This window comes from Melospiza georgiana, chromosome Z (assembly GCF_028018845.1).
Source record: "Melospiza georgiana isolate bMelGeo1 chromosome Z, bMelGeo1.pri, whole genome shotgun sequence".
In the NCBI taxonomy this organism is placed as follows: domain Eukaryota; kingdom Metazoa; phylum Chordata; class Aves; order Passeriformes; family Passerellidae; genus Melospiza; species Melospiza georgiana.
This window is the reverse complement of record NC_080465.1, coordinates 47637584-47661602: the sequence shown is the minus strand read 5'-3', so window position 1 is coordinate 47661602 and position 24019 is coordinate 47637584. Positions and strand designations below refer to the sequence as shown.

General features: G+C 36.3%; 1 protein-coding gene across 2 annotated transcripts in view; it reads right to left on the bottom strand.

The window, feature by feature from the left end:
- The window catches only part of PDE4D (phosphodiesterase 4D), a 347631-nt gene that overhangs the window by 291249 nt on the left and 32363 nt on the right, over nt 1-24019 (bottom strand). The window contains exon 1 of one of the 2 annotated variants that reach the window (XM_058044062.1): nt 13271-13539. The exons of the other annotated variant lie outside the window; for it this stretch is intronic. Coding sequence (XP_057900045.1) covers nt 13271-13539 — 269 coding nt within the window. Of the gene's footprint in view, nt 1-13270; nt 13540-24019 lie in introns of those variants that run through there. 2 annotated transcript variants of the gene reach the window in all.

Below are 24019 nucleotides of genomic sequence, written 5' to 3'. Positions count from 1 at the left end.
GATTAAATTACATTTTGTGTAACAATTTTGTTTTACAAATGAAGACTGTATCCATTAGTAACTATATCATCTTTCTATTGAAGAGTTTCTTTCACATTATGTACACTAAATTCTGGAAACGCCATATTCTTTTCTGATATTCTTTTCTGAGGCTTTCTGAACTTTTCAACCAAGATTTCTAAACTTCAGTTCTTTCATGAAATAATATATGATGCACTATTGGTTGTAAAGAAATGACTTTACAATATTAGGTGATTTCCACTTCAAAGTAATTATTTTTTGTCTTCTTTATAACTCTTTCTGTGACAACTAAAGCACAATGTTTTGTTACAGAAAGGGTGTGGATGGAAACAACTGCTATTGAACAGCTTAAGTGCATAGCACAAGATTATATGAAGAAAACATTACCAAGCAACTTTTAAAGGCCAAGGTTTTTACCTGCCCATGCCATTTTAACAATGATGTTTCATCATGTGCATACAAATAATTGATAACATTTTTATATGGCTTTTAAATATTAATAAATTTGTTTTGTTTATTTTTAATTGATCTTTGCCCTTTGGACACGCAACTAGCAGCTTGTAGCAAAGACACAGACACACAAAACATTTTTGCTTTTGCAAGGCATGTCTAGAGCAGTTTTTTAATTAAATGAAGCACATAGTCTGGAGAATTATATAGATGAGAATACATGGAGAATGAAAGACAGAGGTTTCCTTCCTTGGAATAAGCTGTGATTTTATTTTTATTCCCCCACCTCATGTGAAAAAAAGGCCTCACAACAGAAACAGAGCTATTCCTACCCAGTATACCCACAAGATTTGCAATGGATGCTCCACAGTCTGAAGGGGTTGTGAAAACCCTTTCTGATGCTGTCTCTTCAGAATCTAGTTTAATGTACAAATTAGTAATTAATGATCAAATAGTCACATCTCTTAACAATTTATTGAACATTAAGGTTAAGCTATTCTTGTTTCACATTTCAAACAGAATTGATTAAAAAATTTACTTTTATTGATCTATTTACAAAGATTCATAAGGCATATACTTTAAATTCATCAGCACGGAGTCCAACCTCTACCTTGTAATATAATCTCTGAAAGTAGAAGAGACTGTCATCCTCTGGAAAGTATTATAATTTTAAAAACCCACAACTCTTATGTGAAGAGCAGGACAATGTCATGGCAGATCATTTGAACTAAGGAGAAAAAGGGAGTAACAACAATTTTTCAAAAAACAATCTTGACAAAGATTCTGTAGAGAAGATTTGTAATTGTGGAGACACACTTTCAGTTTTTTGTGTTACACATTTTTTTTAATAAAAATACTGACAATGTGTATTCTTAGGAAGTACATTCATTCAGAGTTGTTACTTTACAAGCCAAATTACAAGATTCTCACACAAGTCATAAAATGTTTGAACAATTGTCTGAACAAAATAAATTTAAAATATTATTACCAAAGAAATAACAAAAAATATTTACTTTTTTTTTCTCACAGAAGGACTTCCATGTAATGAAACATTGGATATCATGCTTCTGAAATCATGGTTGATATGATGCTGACCTTCTTAGTTGGAATAATGGGTATCAGAACACTATTATTATGAAGAGACAGCAGTGCATATAATAGTGTTCCAAGGGAACACTTCCAGACTGGAGCAAAACTCCACAAAAGAGGTCAGAAAGATATTTTGATAATGTAAAAGAGAAAATTAGAGAATAATTGGCTGATATGACCACTGAGTATACAGTGAATTTACTAAAAGATGAGATTTTGAAACAAAATATTCCTTACTCTCAGCAATTTCTTGGAGATCAGGTGGATGAGAAATTCTGAAATACTTCAAATTAAATATTTCAGTTACAATAAGTTAGTATTTGCAATATTTTATGATAAAATTCCTCACAAGCTCTATCTGAAATCTGTATTTTTCCATTGAGATGAGGTGTACACATGGAAAGATTCAGTCCAATCCTAAACTCAACATGGTTCTGTGCTAGTTACTTTTCAAATTGCTTGCAGCAGTCACATGATGGGATGTAATTTTCTCTTAGTCCACTCCCCTCCCCACTACACATATTGTTTCTCCTGGCAAGTTATTGTTGATGAAAGGCCAAAAGTTTGAAATTGTCACAGGTGTTATGCTATACTAGTGTCACCAGATAGCACCAACTGTTGTGTGGCTCTGGCTGCAACAAGTCCTTCTCTGATTAGACACAGACATAGATATGTACACAGACATGGACATACACCTTGCACAGGCAGTGCAGACAAACACAGCCAGTGCTGTGGCACTGCTCCCCCAGCAGCAGCCCCAGCTGAAGCCACAGTCACCAGTGGGGGCTGTGGTGGCTGCACCCAGCTCTCTCTGGGCCTTGGGGCACGGAAGGAACCTGCAGCCAAGGGCTGTTTGGAGCAGTGATCCACGCAGCTTGCTGCAAGCCATGAACATGAGAGCTCTGGGCTGCACACCAGGATCTCCTCCTGCCCAGGAACGCCTGCCCACGTTACGCCTCAGGGGTGAGCGACTCCTTGCAGCAGCACATTCTCAGTAAGAGATTAATATGGCCTTTAAAGGTAACTGCTTGTTAAACTTGGACATGTCTGCTGAGAGACACAAAGGATCGATTGTGTACATACAATGCTCCGGACATAAACCACTGTCCATAAACCAAGTCTGTGCTGCTAGGATTGGATCCGGCCCCACCTAAACTCCTCTCTGAGAAGTTTAGACAGCAAGGGGGCCCTGTCAGGAACTCATGGCTCAAGGAATGGACCTCCCTGACAGCTCTGTCTGCCTCTGCCCCCTCTGCTGTAAATAGTTGAGTGTACCTTGCCATCGAATCTTGTTAAAACAGTCACATCTATGGCTGGAATTTGTTACATCAATAAAGCATTTGGTAACTTATTTCTTACAAGTGAAGGGCATGACGCCATCCTTAACACACTCACAGGAGAACCACACAGAAGCACCAGACAGCACTTATTATCTACGAAATGTGAGAAATATTTAAGTATACAATGATTCTTAATATGGCCGTCTTGTAGCTGGCATAGCTAACAGTTCTCGCAGACTCTTGGAAATGAGTGAAACATGCTGCTGTTTAGAAGTTTTAAATATTTCTTCTATGGGAAATTTTTTTTTTATGTGGGGAATAAATTTCATTGTACGATCATTTCATAGGGATTGTAATGAACGTTTTTAGTGACCTGACTGGATTTCTACATTTAAGTATGTGGTCTATTCTATTTCCCATGACAGCATGCATTTACACAAGTCATTATTATTTTTTTTGATTCTGTAATGTACCACATGCTACGATTGTAATTAACACCTTTGGAGAATTTAATCTCTATCATGCAAATGTGCATAATAATGATGAGGTCCAAGAGGCAAATTTTTTAAAATTATTTATAGTTTATTGCTTGTGAGTGTGCTTATGAACTTGAAGCAGATTTTAAAGGTTCTTACAGTTTTGTTTTATGACTGGAAATACAACAGGTAACCTGTCTGATCCTTCATTCAGTAAAGCACCGCATCCCCAAAAGAAAATAATATATACTATCTGTAATTGTATGTGTCTTGTGTAACACAAAATTATGTTTATAGTAAGAGTCAAACAAAGCAATTATTTGCATACATCTGAAAGACTCTTACAGCATTAAAATGCACACCAGAAATGCATATTTCTTTAATATGGAAAGATACAATTTTTTCAAATGAAGATAAAATTACAGAATTTATTTTAAATAAAAGTTATTTGCTGCTCTATTCTATAGAAAGATGTTCTTAAAACACTTTGTAGAGATTCATTATCTAGGACAATCTAACTTATTCTGGAGATTGTCAGGTTCAGCAGATGCAGATTTATGACAGAAGCCCGATAAAGTATAAACCACAAAAACCCCACATATATATTCAAAATCCATAGTTCACATGTTCAATCACTTTATACACAATTATTAGTTGGGTTTTTTTAATTATCACGAAGTTACCAAGAGACTATCCCAGAAATACATTAGTGTATCAAGGAACACAATGAAAATTCCTGGACATCTCAGCTGCAGTTGTCCATAAACATTTAATTATATGCCATTCGTTTTTATATTTTATGACACCTTAAAATATTCCAAGTTTATTTGAACAATAAAAGTCTGTTACTAGTAGCCTACAATAACTTTACTCCACTATCAGGAGTACACCTGTTAAGCAGTTGTCAGAGTGAGATTACAACTTCTAGTTGATGATAAGTTCTATGTTATAATAAGAATACTTAATCAGTGTTGATAAATTTGGGGCACTGAAGAATACCAAAGAGATGTGATCACTAAGAAAAATACAATTTAAGAAGAAAACAGGTCATTATTAAAACATTATAACACTAACATGAGTGTTTCTTTATTAAAAATAAAAATAAATGAAACACAGTATATCCTTCTTGTCTTATATTTCACCCTGTGCATGTAAATTTTACTTTTTTCTGATTAATTCTGTATGTGCCCTTTTTTAAACAACTGAATGCAAAGGTTTAGTGAAAGGAAACCACTGAAAATAACAGATAGGAGATGCTGAGCATTTACTAAGAGGGTAATATACAACTACCGGAAGAATAGTCTCCTGCCAATATGAAGCATTAGCCATGAAATGTGATGTCCTGTTTGATGACAAAGAAGATAGCAGAGCTTTTTGAAGGTTTAGAAGATGGAAAGTCAACTACAACGGATTTAATAAGTTTACTATACAGTACAATATAGTAGAATACAATGTATAGTATAATATAATATGCTACAAAGGATGGTAATGGAAATCTTACAAGATTATTCCCTAAAACTCTGCAGTGAGAGCAGATGACAATATTAACAAGCTTCTCTCGTGACCAAGATCAAACATTAGTGAATGAATGAAAGGACAGGTCTGGCAACATCCCTCCACAACAGAGGGTGCATATACAGCCTAAGGAACCTGAAGACAGACAACAATTCTAAACCTGCATATTTCCTCCAGGTCAGGACAGAAATAAGCCTTCTGCAAATGTATCACTGTTTTTCCAAATAAAGTAGAAGTCTGATAGCACTCTGCCCACTGGCAGAGTAAAATTTGCTGGTTCCACTTAACAGTTGCTCCTTAAAGTACTGGTAGCTTGACAGAGATGATGAGACCCTTCTCCCAGTCCTCTTTCTCACTTAAATGTTAATTTATCTATTGTTGGAACAAACTGTTGCAAATTTTAAGCTCAGTGTTCTCCTGGATGACTAGTGGAAAAATTCATGTGCAGTACTAAATGAAACAGAATAAAGTGCCAAAAAGGTCACGAGATACAGAAGAAATGTCACAAGAGGGGAAAAATGGAGTAATACCTACAAATCCCAAAGAAGATGAAGCTCTTCAAGAATGTATGAATGAAAAAGCTAGCTCATTGTTAGTCTGTGCTAAAAAATTGTAGCGACTATTCCCATGACAAACACACCTAAAGACGTGAATTATTACAAAAAGGGAAATAAATTTCTGAGTATTTTGTAACACATTGGAAACTTCAATGTTTTGTGTATATATTATAAAATCTTTAAGGTCAAAGTTCAGAAGACTCAAAACTCCAGATGGAGAGAATGGCTCACTTTGCAATACAAATTTGAGGCATCATAAAATTTTGTGTCAAACTGCAAAAAAAAAAAAACAGGCAAGATCCCATGGGATGGTTCAAGAACCAATAAACTTTTACCACCAATAAAATAGTAATATACTCATGCAAAGTGGAACTGAAAACAGCAAGTTTGCAAAGTGCAGTCAGAGTAATGCAGTAAGGAGCCATGTAGAAGACTGCTTGAGGGTAACAGGCTTGTGTTACACAGTAAAAAAACTTGTAGCAAAACCTACTGAAACTTTTTGCATAGTTTCAAAAAAATTCTGGAAAACAGATAATATCATATCACAAGAGTACAATATTTAAAACCTTTACAGTCATGTATAATTGCGTGTGATAAAACTAGAGTAAGATACAACGAAAACTCTGGAGTTCAAGAGCACTTTAGCAAAATGGTTTTAGGTTTTGAGGCAAGTACGAAACAAAAGTAGAACTCCAAGAACTCTGTTTCACTATTGCTAATTTTTTTTAGAATTTCTCCCGAATTCTGTCAAACACGGGACATGGCATTAAAAACAACAGGTCAGAAAACAGTATGGTCCAGGAATAGTACTTCAGTAACTAAAACTGATGAAGAAATTCCAATTTCAGAAGGCAAGCAGGTTAGAGGCAAGAAAAAAAGACTCAATCAAAATTGTTTGGGTATTTTCCACATTTCATTTTGAAAGAAAAGGAGAGATGCAAAAGTTATTTTTATATATTAAAATTCCTGTACTACCAAATCTAGTCAGCCAAATCTATCACTCTTTCGCTCTGCTCTTCCTTGCTCAGTTATTTGCCCCTGTACAACAAAAACTTAGAATTTAATCTTTGATTGCTCACTGATCTTTCTGAAGTGGTTCTCAATTTCCTACCCAGTACTACAAGCTCTCTTTAACACAACTCTTATTTGAGAAAACACATCTTTGCCATTTCTTTCTTTATGGAAAGATTAACTTTTTCCTCATCTGTCTTTCTTCAGCTGTGGAGAAGCAGTATTATTTTTCTGTGGTAAATAAATTTGTCAGTAGTTAATTCCATTGTGAAGAATTCTTAACTTACCACAAACCATTCTGTAAAATATCAGAGAGCATTGTGTTCTCAAAGCTTATTCTTTTTCTCTGCCCCACTAACCTATGCATCCATACAAGCATGCACCTTCTAGTGTCACAGAATTTCAAGAGTGGATATGTGGATTGAATTACCTTATACAAGATGGTATATTTTATGTAAAGTGGTTCACATATTTTTGTAGAAAAGGAGTGTGATAGCTCAGTCTAAAGTCTGTAAAATATGAAGTAGAGTCCATTCTAATATGCTAGGTGTTACCTTGGCTAAAACTTTATGCAATAAGAGTGATTTGATTTAGAAAGTGTGAATAAAGTTTATGTGAGAAAAACAAGAAAGTAGTAGAATGCGGAAACCCAGGACACCAGGAATATTTTTCTGTCTGTTCTGGGGTGTCCTGACCCCCAGGAGAGCAACTGACTATGACCCTCACTCATGGAGAAAGTTTCCTAAACTGCAGAATAGACTAGAATCCACAAATGTGTGAAATAGATTACAGAGAGTAGTGTAGGTGTATCACTTGGGTGAGAAATTTAGGCTTTGGGACTTTTAGTATGCTGTGGATAGAAGCAAGATGGAGGGCATGGGGTGTCATCCTGAGTTTCTTCTTCATGCTTCTTCTTCCTTCTTCTTCATGGGTTTGGGTGGCATTTTGAAATTGGGCAGAAAAGTCTGCAATGTGGGCTTCCAGGGATCAGTTATTGGGTTAAAAGGGAAAATAATCCAGGTGTCAGTTCTTAATTGGATAGTTTAGTCTTAAAAGACCTTGTAACAAGAGATTGTTAGCCATTCTGTGCCTTGCTAATGAAAAGCTGCAGAACTCATGGTTGTGAGACTGTTTTACTGATAAGGAATAATAAACACCCGAGCCCAAACATGAACTACCGTCTCAAGTGCCTTCAATCCAAACCTAGAAAAACTAAGAATTTTTTTAAATTTAGTAAGAACTAGTGAGTTTACATAGGCATATATGCACTTTATTGTCATAGAATTATAAAATATGCTGAGTTGGAAGAGACCCAGCAGGAACATCAAGTCAAACTCCTTCCCATATGGAGGGCACTCCAAAAGTCACACCATGTGCCTGAGTGTTGTCTAAATGGGGTTTTAACTCTTTCAGGCTGTGATCACTACACTGGGGAGCCTGTTTCAGTGCCCAAGCACCCTCTGGAGGAAAAATGTTTTCCTGATATCCAACCTAACCATCCCCTGGCCCAGCTTTGTGCCATTTCCTTGAGTTCTCTAACTGATCACAAGAATGAAGAAATCAGTACCTGCCCCTCCATTTTCCCTCACAAGGAAGTTGTAAATTGCAATGAGGTCTCTCCTCAGTCTCCTCCAGGCTGAACAAATCAAGTGATCTGAGCCACTCTTCACATGACTTCCCTTCCAGACCCTTCACCATCCTTGTGGCCTTCCTTTGGATGCTCTCTAATAGATTATTGTCTTTTTTTTATTGTGGCACCCAGGAGTGCCCCCAGCACTGGAGGTGAGGCTGCCCCAGGGCAGAGCAGAGCAGGACAATCCCCTCCCTTGCCTGGCTGCTGATGCTGTCCCTGATGCCCCCAGGACACGCTTGGCCCTCCTGGCTGCCAGGGCACTGCTGGCTCATGTTCAGCTTGCCATGGACCAGAGCCCCAGGGCCCTTTCCATGGCACTGCTGCCCAGCCTCTCGTTCTTCAGTCTACACACAGCCAACATGTTTCTGGCCCCATCTTGGGTGCAGAATCCACCACTTCCCCTTGTTAAACTACATCTTATTTGATGCAACTTAGTAACTTGACGGTAACCATCATCTTACTCAAGCAATCCCCTCTTAAACTCTACATGAAGCCTTATCTCCATGCTGAACAACTCCTACTCTCCAAGCCTTTCCTCACAGGAGAAGTGTCCCACCCTGATAATTTTTTTGTCCCTTCTCTGAACCTGCTTCAACAGGTTCATGTAATTCCTCTGCTGGGGACCCCAGCACTGTGTGCAGTATCCAGGTGGGGTGTCACCAGCATGGAGTAAAGGGATAGAACCTCCTACAATCTCATGACCATGCTGCTTTGGATATTTGGTTTTCTGAAGTATTCAGTTAGTATCTTGTATTTGCGTTGATATTTCTTCCTTTTGAAATTACTTCCATATGCCAAAATGTAATTACTTGAGTTCCTGAAAAGCACAGAGTAGTTACAGAGAGGAAAACATAGGTACTAAAAATCTTTTAGCAAAATTTATACTGAAAGTTGGAAGAAAATAGTGATTAAAATGGTGTGGTAGAGCTTCATTCTAATTTCATAGTTGAAATGCACTGAACCAGGCTGTGTAGAATCGCATCAAATTAAATAAGTTGCTCTTCTGGAACTTATCTACCTATAGCTAACACTTGAGGTTCTGTTGTTTTTTGTAATTAGCAGTAAAAGTGCATGAGAAGATATTGTGCAATAAAAACAAACCTGGTTTTATGGGTACACTTATGGCAGTTACATTCCTGAAACTTAAAATGGCACACCTTGCCTATATCTATCTAAACTATTTCTAAGGAATCTATCGTTTTCATATCTGAATGCCAAAGTCAATGTAAAATATTTACTATGGGTGGGGACAAAGACTGACTAAATTCAGATAAAAGTACTCTGTTTAACTGAGCACATACTTGTATTATTAATTGCATTAAATTCTTAGGTTTAAGGGTACATGTCTTAAAAAAACTTCTAAAGAGCACAAAGGCCTGAACATCAGGAAGTACTAAATGAACTCCATAAGAGCTGGAGGAAGAACAGTTATCAAAGGGGAACCCTCACAACTGGACCTGTGAATAAACAAATCCACTTTATATGACTTAGAAGACAGGCATATATCACTAGCTGCTGTCTCTGAACACACACACACAAAAAATCACAAAGGCAGCCAATAGACTGTCCAAACATATACAACACAGAAAAAACCAACTGCTTGATCATTTTGTATTTACTGAATATTAAGAAGTATTAAGAAGTATTATGGCAGCAAACAAAAGTCAAAAAATAGCAAGCACATATGTTCCATGACTTCATCCTTTCAATTAAACAGATATAATTTAGTTGTTATGTTCCACTGAGCTTACTATCCTGCTCCAAATATTTATCTTTCTTGCTTTTCCTCCCTTTACAGAAAGGAATCTTTAACAGAAAATTAAGGAAAGCTGTCTTTCCACATTTAACTAAGAGGGTATGATTTGAAGTATCTAAACATCCTTCCACAGATCTTCGGACAGTGTGTGTACGAGGGATCACACACGCTGGATGTCCACACAGATGGGAACTGACAGTCTCTTTCCCTCTCTCCTCACAAATCAAAGCATGTGTCATTCCACCCCTGGCAGGACAGATCTGTCCTGCCAAAAGGCACTGAGGTAATCAGCCCATTTTAAAAGCCTTATAAAGAGCAAATCAAGACAATCCAGAAACTGATTTTGTCGAGCACATACCAGAGGACTTAATTTATCTTGTGCAAGTCCAGCTGTAATATGTGCTGTGGTGTCCCTATATGGGTGATCTTAAAGCATTATGAATACTTTTACAGTAATACAATATAAGAGAGATTTGTGAGGAAATGGAATTTAGGTTTGCGTACAGTTTGCTTGAAATCCTGGCCACAAAACGTAAACAACTTGTAGATGCTGTGACTGTAGACTGATTTTGTTTACAGACTGAGAGGAATCCAGGCTAAAAGTTCAAGATTAACTAGTTTTAATTTCAGTTTCAGGCAGAACTAACATTCTCAGAAACCGATGGATATTCAGCAATTTCTCCAACAAAAATGAAGGTCTTATGCTCCTCTGCCACTTAAATCCTTCTATTTCAACTCTGAAGGCTGTACCTTTTCCTCTCTAAAATCCTTAAAGTAGCAGTTTATCTTTCAAGTGTTTGAATGAATTCAGGAGTACAGCTAGAGAAGAAGAAAAAAAAAGGAAGTAGAGAAGGACTTATAAAATGACTAAAAGTGATAACCCAATTATTACTGTGAAAATATAATGGTCACATGAAAGAAAATGCATTTTGGTGTCGAAAGTAATACAATCCAAGCCATTAGAGAGAGTGAACTATAGACTTTATGATAAAAAAGGGGGAGAAAGGGATTGCCAGAACAATTCATGAAACTCCCACTCACTTCTTGACTGTATGTGAATGCTGCTTCAGAACCTTGAAATCAGGGAGGTACCATCTAAATTAGGGGGTTTTAGCACTCTGGGTCTGTGGTGCCTGTTTGGCATCACTGCAACATACAACAGTATCTCTAGTGTCATACATTTACTTCTTATGCTATCTAGATACATAATGTAATAACCAGAAAATATAAGAAAATTTAAAAAAAAAATTAGTGACATTTTGCAAAGTCAGAACAGCTTACCAACTTACTGGTGGCTTGAGGAAGAACATGTTATTAAAATTTTTAATGCTGTATGAACAGTGCACTAAACAAAAAGGATGTATATAAGAATTCAACAACTTTTCTTAAATTACAAAACTGATAACATTAGAAAAATAAAGCAGAGAGTGTTCATTACTACAGTGGGCCAAATCAACCCCAGAATGGATCCTTCATAGTATAATATTTTGAATTAAGGTCACAACTACTCAATTTTCAAATGCACTGTTTTCCTATAAGCTGTCTAAAGTGGATTATATGCACGTGGAATTAAAACCACTATAGTGCCTATGTAGCCACAGGTCTATCACATAGTATCTCAGTTTTCTGACTAGATAACCAAGTGAAGACATAGCAGTAACTACACATTTGATGGTCTTTGGAAACAAATAAATTTTTAATGCCCTTTGTAAGCCCATAAGCCTGTAGTCTGATCATGTATGTCATTGCTTTGTCACTTCAGAAACATTGTTCTTTGCAGGATCTCAGGTCATTCGTTGTAACTTGCTGCTTGACTCTGTACTTCTCCACTTGCTGGAAAAAAAACATTATTACTCTGATCTGCCTGTCTCATAAATCATAACAATGAAGTATTGATTGCAGGTCTAGTATTTCACATATTTGGGAAAACCTCAAGTGTTTTCTACACTCATGGTGAAAAAGGCATTCTACACAAACTTCTGAAGCTCACTAGAGAAAGTGCATTTAAACAAAATTTCACTTTTTAATACTCTGCAAGCCTGTGTCCTTTTATGTTGCCCAAACATGTTTGTTAGCTTCACATCTGTCCCCTTTCTTTGTCTGTCACACTGGTCTGCCTACACACTCATAATCACACACGATAATTTCCCTCTATAAACCTTCAGAATTTTTTTCACCTAACATTGTAAACTAGATCTGCCTGAATTACCTTTTTAACCTGCATATTTTTATGTATAGAATGTTTTATAAATTACTGAACACAGAACAGCAGCTGGGATTTATGCATAATTGTTAAAGAAACATTAAATATACTATTTCATTCAGTTTTCTATTTTACACATGCAATATCTGAACAGGTACACTGGTTTCAAAAAAGTATTCTTAAATTATAAAGGCACGTGTTTTTTCTTATGCTTTTCAGTTATAAAAATATTATTTTATACAAGAAATACTTTACATAAATACATACATAGTAAAAATTTAAGCACACTAGCATACAATGTGCAATGCACATACCAATCACATAGCTATAGTGTGGATCTAATTTCAGACGAATGAAGATAAACCTCAAGAGCATATTCATTTGCTGCTTAGAATGCATGACTTGTTTTCTTTGAACATGTCATCACACTCCTTTCTTTATATTACATTTTTGTTAGAGGAATAAAGGGGTGGGGGGTGGGGGTAGGGATGAATTCACAAGCAAAAACCCAAACATCTCAGGACCATCAAAGCAAACACGAATGTGGTTTTGAGTTACAATAATCTCACATACAACATGTTTTCAAAGAATAATTTTAAAAGTAATGAAATAATACTGCTGTTTTACAGGAGATAGATGCAAAAAATGAATGTCCTTTTTAGATTTGATCACAAACACATCTAAGTGATCAAGTTACCAAAGAAATACTACTAGTGAATCATTTACCAAGGGCTTCCCTTATCACTTTTCCTGTTTTTCTAGCAACTGCTTTAATAAAAATCACTGTTTCACATGAAATATGTATTGCTATCATTCTTCTTTATTATGCCCTTCTTAATTTCAGCACTGTTAAAAGTTAAATAGACTTATGTTATTCTGCTAGGAGCCTGAGGGAGTCCAAAACTGTCCATAAAAAAATAAAATATTTTCAACAGGCACATTAAAGAAAATAATTGCTAAGTCACTCTGGGCAGAACAGCACAGAATAAAATAAGTATTTTTTTTATTTTGGAGGGAGAGGAAAGAATGGAGTTATTACCTAAGGAATCAGAGGAAATTTAGCAGCTTTTGTAAAAGGAAATATATATTTTCTGACTTCATATTAATTGCTATTTAAAACTTCTGGACTGCAATGAAGTTTAGTCACAAATTAGAACTGTCTATTTCAACCAGAGAGATTAATGTAGAGATGAAACCAAGAAACAGATGCACAAACACCACAGAGATAAATATTCCATATAAAAAATTATTATTTTATCTCAACCACCTTAGTGCTTACCAGGTATGTGCCACAGTGAAACGACGCTGTTTTGGTATGTTGCTGTTTAAAAACATCCTTCTCAAGAGCCTTGGAGAATTTCGGGGAGAAATAACTGGACACAGCCGAGGAGAAGCAGGTGAAGATTTTCGAGTTGTCCTGGACTTTTCATGTTGTAACAGGTTTTCCCTCAGGGTCTTCACAAGATCTTCATTTAGCCATGGATTTTGACTGTGTGTATTATCCCCTTCAGGAACAGGCAAATTGTCTGGACTTGTCTGCTGAGCCATGTTTCTCCAGTAACTTTGTTATTAAGGTCTAATGCAATCGAATGTTGGCCTAAGTGCTTAAAATATTTCCGTTCTAAATCAGTTCCCAGGAACTGTTCAGAGACCCTGCACCACTTCAGCCTATTCTGTCTTCAACATGGTGTTGCCTGCCCTTAACGTCTTTCTATAGATAATGATCTACAAAGGAAAAAGCGAGCTAACTCCTCCACAGAAACTGATTAAACATTACCACTCCTTTCACAGCCCTGCTGCCAAAGATCACTTCTGAGCTATCATAGCAAGTGAGCACGGGAGGAAGAAATTGCTTTAGCACAACCTTTATCAGAGCTGTAAAGCTGCCTGTTAAACTATCGTAACTAATGTGCTGCAGCTGCTTGAGTGACTTCTGGTTATGTACATAAAAAGTGCTGGAGGAGGGCTTAACCATCAGATGTGTGCTCCTTTTGTTTGATTATTCTTTCCTTTGCTTATTCCTGAACCTTCAGGGAGGCGGAGAGGAAGGGTCCTGCTGAACAACCTCTTCTGTTTTTTCAAGGATCTACCATGTTCATCTTTGTCCCCAGGAAAAATTTAAGATTCCAAATTATTACCTATTAAGCTAAAAAATGCTACAATTAAATAGTGCAAAAGGGCTTAGTTTCTTGCCTTCTCCTCCCTGCCCTCGAGTCAGTTTATCACAATCAGTTTTCAAATGCATTTAGGAAATCAGATACTTGCTACCTTATATTCTTCAGAAAAACAAACCTAACACTTAAGAGATGCACATAAAATAAGACTATGACAGCTACTAGTATGTATTTAATAAGATAATCTTATTTTAATATTTTCATCATAAAATTACCACTGTTTAGTTGTACTAAGGAAATGCTAAACTTAGGAAATGCCTTTTTCTATTCACAGATGGTGGGGAGATAAAATACCAAAAGCTATTCAAAGAGCACTTCCAGAAGACAAAAAGGCAAAAGTAGTTGCATTTATTTGGTGAATGCATACAGCTAATAAATTTCATATTTATTTTCATGTAATTATGCAAATAAGAAGTTGGTGCAATTTTATGATACAACAACACCTTTGTCAATCAAATCTGCACCTTATACTTTTTTACAGTTTTAATAAAATAACTAACTTCATTTTTTATGGAATACAAAGATTTTATAAACATGTTAAACTGTGTTGATAACTCACTAACAGCAGATGAACTCTAATAAAGGGAAGTAGGTGAAAATTTGCTTAAAGTTTTGTTTTACAGCAACAGTAACAACAACAGTCTCTTCAGTTATAACCATACTTCCTGTTCATCCTACAGGAACAAAGAATCAACATTTTGTCAGAGATTTCTCCACGAGACATATCTTTTTAATATCAGAACACTGGTTTTATATAATTTTCATTGTTGCAATATACTGTTTCTCTTATCCTTTGTCTTAGAATTTCCTTTGTGAATAAGGATTTCCTTTGAAGCACACACAGTGCCTTGGCTTTCAGCGAGATGAAGGGCATTTACAATTGCATGACGAGGTGTGAAAGGCAAATACTGCTCCCTGTTTTGCAGCAAAATCAGAAATCCTGCAAAAGAAGCTGTCTCTCACAAGGGAGAGGAATCACCTTTGTACTTAGCACTGAAGCCACAATTCCTGATGAGGATAATAAAGGGAACATCATGATGCTGACAGGAGTTGATGAGAACAGCAGAGGAAAGGTCAGCTTACATTAAGAATGACATTGCTATCAGGTGTCAACCCCCTTATGCAGACAAGTTTTAACTGTACTGCGTCATATGTGAAATTTGATAACAATGTACTTGCAAATTTAACTCAGTATTGAACAGCACTACAGAATGCATAAATCACTGTGCATTATGTTTTTGTGTATTTTTCTAAGATTTTATAGAAAATTCAATCATTATGTAAAAATTAACACTGACCAAATATAGAAAAAAGCCCAGATACTATTAAAACTACAAAACCCCAAAATTTTAAGCTGTTTCATTAAGAATAAAATTTAAACTGGAGATAAGGTGTTATTTCACAGACAGAAAAAGAATTTTATTATACCATAACTAACACATAACTACCACAATAACTGCTTTTACACCTTCTTGATTGGAAGGGTAGTGCACAGAGAACTAGTCTTCAACAAGAAGACAAAATACAAGCATGATGTATTAAAATGTTTTTAACTGTGAAGAACAAACATATTACCCTCTGTTAGACTGTTATTTTTTCTTCTTTAGTAAAAAACATAGCAATTGCATAATAACTCCAAGTATTCTTTTAGATAATGCAGTCTGTATAAGGAGAGTTATGTTCTTTTCTGCTATGAAATACTGCCATCTGATGTCTATTCCAAAGCATAATCTTTAGACAACTGCAGTGGCTTTATAAAACGAGCCAAACTGACCCATTGGAGATCAGCAATCAATGATACCATTAAGACCACTAACATTTATCATAGTGGGCCTGGGATCATATTTTAGGGTGTTCCATGTTTCAAAGGTAATTATGGAAGAGGAAAGCCCATAGATCAGCAGTTTTATTACCCTTGTTCTTAAACTAAATCAACAAGAGCCATTGACACCTTGCATTACAGGTATTGAGAGGGTTTGTTACGTTTTCAAAGAGGTAAGATACCGCATACATAGAACAGCAGGAAAAATCCTTTTAACAGAAGAACTAAACCAAGTCACTATTTGCATGAATAGCTAATGAAATGCTTTTCCTGACTGTGTTAGTAGGCTAAATTTCTGAACATAGATTATCCATGTCCCAGATACCTCATTTTGGCCCATCTTCCTCCTTTTTGCCCTCTAAGGAAAAAGAAAAGCTATGAAAAGTCTCAAGTATGCTCATAAATTTAAATTAAAGCCTGCAGACTGATTTTTATTAGAGACTAGAAACATGAACAGTCTTCACTATAATAAAAAGCAGAGATCTAACTTGCAGCAATGTCAAATAATTATTATGTGAGTTAGACAAAATGCTCAGGTTAAGAGTCAGTAACTGGGGGAAGATAAAGCAGAAAAATGGCACTAGCATGAGGTGTTTATGCAGGTACTAGAATAAAGACTTGAAAGAAAACTGTTCCATAAACAAATAATATTATTTCCCATTGATTTTCTTTAAAAAAAGACAGTGAAGTACTTCTTTTTCTATAAAGATTAGTTGAGAAACAGCCCTACTAGACTGTGTTTTAATAAAAACATCTAATTTTCTCACAAAGATCACCAAAATTATTAATAAAATTTTTTAAAACTTCCTCCAAAAAGTATTTTCATATGCTTTTTATTCTGATATGTTAATTTTCTGGGCTCTTCCATATTGAAATGAAATCACTGAAAATTTCTATTAAATTTAAACAAAATAAATAAGTATATTTAGTGGTCCTTTTGAAAAAACAAATTTGAGAGCTGACACATACCTAATTTCCAAAAGTTCATCTTCACAGTGCTTTAAGCATGTTGTCCTACATGTTAAATCTGACACTGACAGTTAAATCTAATTTTGCAGCTTTTATAGTCATATCTCATAGGTAAAAGTTATAGCAAGAACAGATGTAATTCTGCCTGCTATACATTCAACTGCATCACTATAAAACTCAAGGCAAAAGCACAGAAGTAGAATCTCCTAATGAGGGAAATTCATTACAAAAATCTAGAAGTGCCAGTAGCTTTTATTGTCTTCCAGTATATAAAGACACTAAAAATTAAAGTGTTCAGTTCTTGTACTTTTCACAAACTTTCCCAAGAAATATGTACCTTTTGAAAAAAGTACTTTAAAAAAATACAGGCTTAAAGTGCTTACTTTTCTGTTAATTACAAAGACTTTCTGAGCCGCTACATATAGAAAGAATAAGTTAATTGGTTCTGCAGAAAATACTGTGCAAGATTAAACAAGTATTTGATCTCACATAAAAGACAATAAACAAGGATTTTTAAGTACTTTCTTTGTAACAACCACTTTGAACACAGAGTATGATAAACTTCTTTTAATATTTTAACTGCTAATCAACATATAAAATCTATTATATGTTGATTGTGATTGTGTCTATTTGAAATTACCTTGAACAAAGTATTAGAGAATAAATGCAGTCACTTGGAAGGAGCAGAACTTTTTTTATATCTTACTTGGGACTGTAGTATATGGTAGAGATAATTCATGCTGTGTATGTATAAAAATATTGCAGAATCCAAAGTATGTCTTTGACCACCCTGGCTGGGAGCAGAGTCTTGTGTTTATTCAATTAGTTCCCGGTCAACGTTAAGATAATATCAAGTCTGTTAACGTATGAATAAAACCTTCCCGGGCCATGATCGCTGACTTCCCTGGAATGTCTAAGCCACTCCTGGACCTGCACCTGGGAAGATTGCATCTACCACACTCAAGCACCGAGTCCACTCTGCTACATGTGAATACAGGCTCTTCTGAAGTGTTCAGACATCCATCTAGACATCTGGACTTACCTTTGTCTATTCCTGCACATGTATGGCCCCAGTTCTGCATGTGAAGAGACACAAATGAACATTCGTTCATTTCTGCCTCAGGCAGAATAAACTGTATATAAGCTAGCTGCATGAAGCAGTCGGGGTGACCCCCTGACACTTTGTCGGTGGGATCTCAGTTCACCCAGCGCCAGCACCCAGGGTTGACACTGCCTTGGCTGTGGTGGTTTTTCGAAATTCTATTTTTGCAACAATCCAATAAATCACTATTAAATTTTCTTATAAATGTGGCTGCTGATTTGATCATTTATAACAGGACCAAGTAGAGAATTCCAGACACATAGGAATGCAAGCCAAAAGCAACCCTCCAATGAGTTACTTCTTTGAGAGCAAGCAGATCACAGGATCAGAGAAGCTGGTAATGGCCTCCCCTGATCAAGTCCACTCTCCTGCTCAAAGCAGGAGCAGCTGTAAGGCCAGACCACGCTGAGGCACTAGGGCACCTGAGAGTGGCACAGAAGTGCAGAGAAAAGAAGAAAAAGTCAGAGGTGGTTGTGAAGAATAGCTGGTATGCCATGGTTTAATTTCCTGGAGTAAATAACACAATACTGAAAGTATGGGGTGACAGAAGAGAATTGTTGCAGATAAAGTAGAAAATAAGAATCTTGGATGGCAATATGATTCTTATTTGGAAAGAGAGGTTAATAAATTTATTGAGGAGCATAGTCGTGAGGAAGAAAAGGATAAAAGAAGAAATTATCAGGTGATAGAAGTCTTCATAAAATGTTATGTGTTAGCAAAGGTCAATACCTGTCAATTGTCACATTCTCAAAGAGCTGGGACGTTATTCATGGACTTGCCATTTGCAGGGTAATGTTTATCAGACTAATGTTTATCAGACTAATATTTTCCTAGCAGTTACGTGCACCGCCTGCTGAGGAGACCATAGGCACCATGCAGCTTCCTACAGGTCACTATGAAGGGGATTAGTTGCACTTAGCACAGAAATGGCAGGCATACCCCAGGAGATAAAACCTTTAACAGACCAAGGTATGGGAAACACATGCACCTCTAAATATTCAAAGGAAATTCAAGGCTGCTGTTTGTCTTTGATCTGAGTACATTTTTAACATCCTAACAGAACAATGTTACCTAAAATGGCACTAAAACACCTTTCAAAATCATAATCAGATACACATACATTTACAAATATATCTTCAAAAGAGGAACAGATTACACATGAAGCTGGGTATGGCATGTTTAGCACTATAAAAAATCATTTTTTGTGACTTAAGATTCTAGAGCATTTTTATTAGAAACTCTTGAGATATTTCTAATAAAAATGTTTCAGAATATCAGCTCAAATTCACTTTGCAAGTCAGTAAAACGTGACTTCATCAATCATTTTTTCCCTGTGTTTGCAAATGTCATGATTCTACAAAAACAAACAAGCAAACAAAAATCCACAATTTATGGCGTAAGATTAAGATAAGTAAATTAGTGTACTTCTACACAATTATGTCAGAGAACAGGAGGAGCATTTCTGCCACTGCAATGCACAAATATAGCTGATAACTAATAGTTAATTCCAATGGAAGGACTTGAGCAAAAAACAATTACAAGTATAAATTGCTTTGAAGAGCACTCCTGAGGAGAGGGGAAAGAGAGGTCAGTGGAAAGGACACTGCACAGAAGGAACCACACTGAGACCAATCCCCTAGTCTGTGTTTCATAGGGATATAGACTTAATTTAATACCATAGCAGCTAAACAAGTTTTTGGTTGTAATCCTACATCTCTTAAGGGTAGACTCATGACAGATACTGTTAGAACCTTTAGAAAACTGTAGAGCCTAATCTTGGGAGCATAATTTTGCCTATTGATATATCAGTGAACGCATCAGGGCTTTGTAAAATTCTAAAAATTATAAAGTATCCTAAGTACTTAGCAAAAAAGTACATCAACACACCAAATTCCTCAACTTTAGAGTTTATTTCTCAAACTAGCACAAGCAATCTGTCTTACCAAACTAGACTTAACCCAGGCTCTCCAAGCATGGTGGTTAAGGCAGAATGTAATGCACAAATAAACAAGTACATTTCTCTGAGGTCAGACACATGCACAGAGAGTTTACTTTATAAGAAATCTACACCATCTGCTCTATTTCAAATAATCTGTTATTTTGATCATGCACTAAAAGCTGAGAAGAATTCAAAGAAATATTTACAAAACTGTGAGAGATTAGAAGAAAAGAAGATGAGTCTAAAAGTCTACAATAAGACCACATAATTAATTAATTGTCTGGAGATGAGCTACTACTTAATGGCAAAAAAAGTGCTTTAAAAGAAGAACATAGTTATTTAACAAGGTTTAATATCATCTAGGATGCCTGAGCCTAGAGATTCCTTTTTAGGTTGTTGAACTTAAAAATGCTTTACTTCAAACCCATTATTGTAAGTTGGTTTTTAGAAGGCTGAAGTTTCTAAAATTTTGAGTATAAAATAAAATGAAGCATCAAAGAAATTATTTATACAATTCAGTTGGAGTCATTTCTGTATCTTTTCTATAGATGTTAAGCCAGTCATTTTGTAGATTTGAATGAACTAGAACGTAAATAACACAACAGATTCTACTCTGCGGTGTTATTAAGAACTGGCACCCTGAACAAGTTTCAAGGGAAAAAAATGTCCTCCCTACACAGAAAAGCTTGGGATTGTGATACTTTAAATGCGTAACACTTTTTTCTTTATAGAATTGTCCCAGAAAGTAGGAATTTCAGAAACCTCTCTGGAATGAACAGCAGGCATTTATGTGCTTGCCAATTCCATAGTGTGTCTTTCTTAACCTTAAGCAGGACTTAAGTATGTCCCATAAATCTTTTATCAAAATGTAGTTCTACCTTGCAGAATTCTACTCTGCAGTTTTAAACACTGTTACTTTTTTTAAAATGTACTTGGAAAGAAACTTTCAAAAATCCTTTTGGTTGCATATGTCTTATAAATTTTTGTATAGTAAGAGATAGGTGTTGCATGAGACTAGAGCATGATGCACAGTATAGAAAGTTCTGTTATTTATACCTATTTATATATAGGCATAAATGTCCTAAAGAAAAATGGAAACAAAGTGGGCATTTTAGTACATCTATCTAGAAAATAATTTATTGAAGTACATTATATGGCAATTATAATTACAGAAGAATAAAAATATATTTAAATATAAAATATATTTATTTAAATCTGAAATATACTTAAATCTGAAAATACATTTAAATCTTCTGATTTAAATCTGCTATCACATACTCCACAGGACTGCAGGAGTCTGTGAGGTAAAGAAAACTGGTACATTCAGGCAACAAATAAAATTAGCAGAGCTTCAAGATCACCTGATAAACTGGCCAAAATTATTACTATAGAGAGGTTCTTTTCTGAGCCTATGTCGATTGACTTGAAATGGGGACAGGAACAATCTTTAGAACTACGATGATGAAATAACAAATCATCAGTCCTCTGTCACCCTCTATTGGAAAAATCCTAAACCAGAGTTCTTAAAAGCAGAATTAAACAAACCTGTACCAGCACTTTGCCACTGATTTAAGGCACACCTGAATTTTCAGAGAGGTTAAATGTTTCAAACAGTCAGATATAACTGTAATTAAAATGTCTCTCTTTTCATTTATAAAACTGAGGGCAAGAACAATCAGCAGATCTTTACAAAATATGTTAAATATTTGTGTTACAATCACACCCCTGGATTACTGACTGAAATCAAATCATTCTAACTTGACAAAAAAATTAAATGAAAGAGTTGCAATTGCAGAATCCAAAATTCTAAGCTGAACTTTACATTATAATTTCTATGCTAACATCGCATCTTCTATTTAATGTTTGCAAGGAACACACATAAAACTCACTAAAAAAAAAAACATTTGCCAGCAAGCAGAAAAGGAAATAAAGATTCAGTAGGATTTCTTTTCATATGAATGTAAAATATGAAAGCTATTAAGTGAAAGAGATAATCCAAAGGAAAAATTATAAAGCAGCTTAGTGTGTGTTTAGTTTTGTAATTCTGTTGTTTGTTTCTTATTTTCACAATTTCTGGGGGTTTTATTACATTTGAGACAATTAGATCTCTTCCTAAGGTAACTATTAAGAATAAATACTGAGTCCGTTTATACCTTGACCCTCTGAGGCCCTGGAATCTGAAGAACAGGGAAATGAGGAAGTGGATGAAGGTTCTTCTAGGACAGAGATTGCCTAGGGCAGGGCAGCCTACCCCTTGCATCGCAGTCTCCTCAAATATGAAGAAAAGAAGGGTAGTAGTCTCCTTTCAGAGGAATGGAGGGCCCAATCTGCCAACTAGACCCAACCCAGCAGAAGGTGTATTATCACTGCGGCCCAGGTAAGGAAGTCACCAAGAAACTTCCTAGCCTGGTCCAGCCCATGGAATATTGCCCTCTACTGTTTTTCTAGGCGAGCAGTGATGAGGTCCCAACAGAAAGGTTGGGGACAATCAAGACAGAACTTAGGGCCTTGGGACAACCAGTCAAGGGACCTGGGGCACATGCTGTACTCTGTTCTGTCCTGCCACTTACTCTGAATGATGGGGCAAGAAACAGGATAATCATGCAGATGTATATCTGGCTTTGAACAGGTGTTATGAGGGAAAAAATGGGGTTTTGATCACAGTCAGTTTAAACAGCAGTGAGCCTGCTGGTAAAAAATGGGGCTGCCCCAAAGGTGGTAAAGGATCATAGCTGACAAGCTAGCAGGGCTTGCTGAGAGACTTTAAACCTGAATTGAAGGGAGATAGGAATATTTCCAGTCTTGAAGAGACAAGGTGTGGGAAGAGCAGAGCTATAGTAACCATCCCGGTAGCAAAAGGAGGCTCAAGCAAGCACAAATAGTGAAAGACTTAATTACAAGACAGGACTATGGGGCATCCCTCTGCAATCCTACTGGGATACTGGGATACAATCCTACTGGGATAAACCAACACTTGCAATATGGGGAACAAACAGGATGAAATATAGATCTGTGTGCAGTCACAGGACTTTGATTTCACTGTGATGAAAGGAGGTGATCCTGCTCATCTACTCAGCTCTGGTGAGGCTTCACCTGGAGTGCTGTGCTCAGCGCTGGGATTCTCAGCACAAGACAGACATGGAGTTCCTGGAGCAGCTCCAGCCAAGGGTAAGAAACATGATAATTGGACTGGAGCATCTCTTTTACGAGGAAAAGTTGAGGGAGCTGGGCCCGTTCAGCCTCGAGAAGAGATGACTGAGGGGGGATCTTGTCAATGTGTACAGGTATGCGACAGAAGAGGATGGACCATGCTGTTCTTGGTGGGGCAAACAGGACAAGAGGCAACTGGCAGAAACAGATACACAGAAATTCCACCGGGACAATAAGGAAGAACTTCTTCATTCTGCAAGTGTCCTACAGAGCACTGAAACAGATTGTCTCGAGAGGTTGTGGAGTCTCCCTCACCAGATACATTCCAGAATTGTCTGGACACAATCCTGCACCATGTGCTCTAGGATGGTCCTGCTTGAGCAGAGATATTGTACCCCTTCCAACTTTTACTGTTTTGTGATTCTTCCATTTTAAAACCAAAAGGAAAAGAACCCACTGAGAAAAAGCTAAATTCTCCCTGAGGTGATATTATTTTCATTTTTAAGGGAATAGTATCTATGTGTATATATCAAAAGACAGGCAAGGTGATTAATTGGGAAGTGTGGAACATGAACATTTTGTAAATTCTATTAAATAATGGTACAAAATATGGTCCTGCTTTTGGCTGGGATGGAGTTAACTTCCTTTCTAGTAGCTGTACTGTGATCTGTTTTTTTGATTCAATATGAAACTAACATTGATAAAACACTGATGGCTTTAATTGTTGCTAAGCAATAGTTATTCTAAGTCAAAGACTTCCCTGTTTCTCATGCCCAGCCAACAATAAAGCTGGAGACACACAAGGTGACCCAAACTGGCCAAAGGGACATACTATTTGATATCATGCTTAGTATATTAAAAAAGCAGGAAAG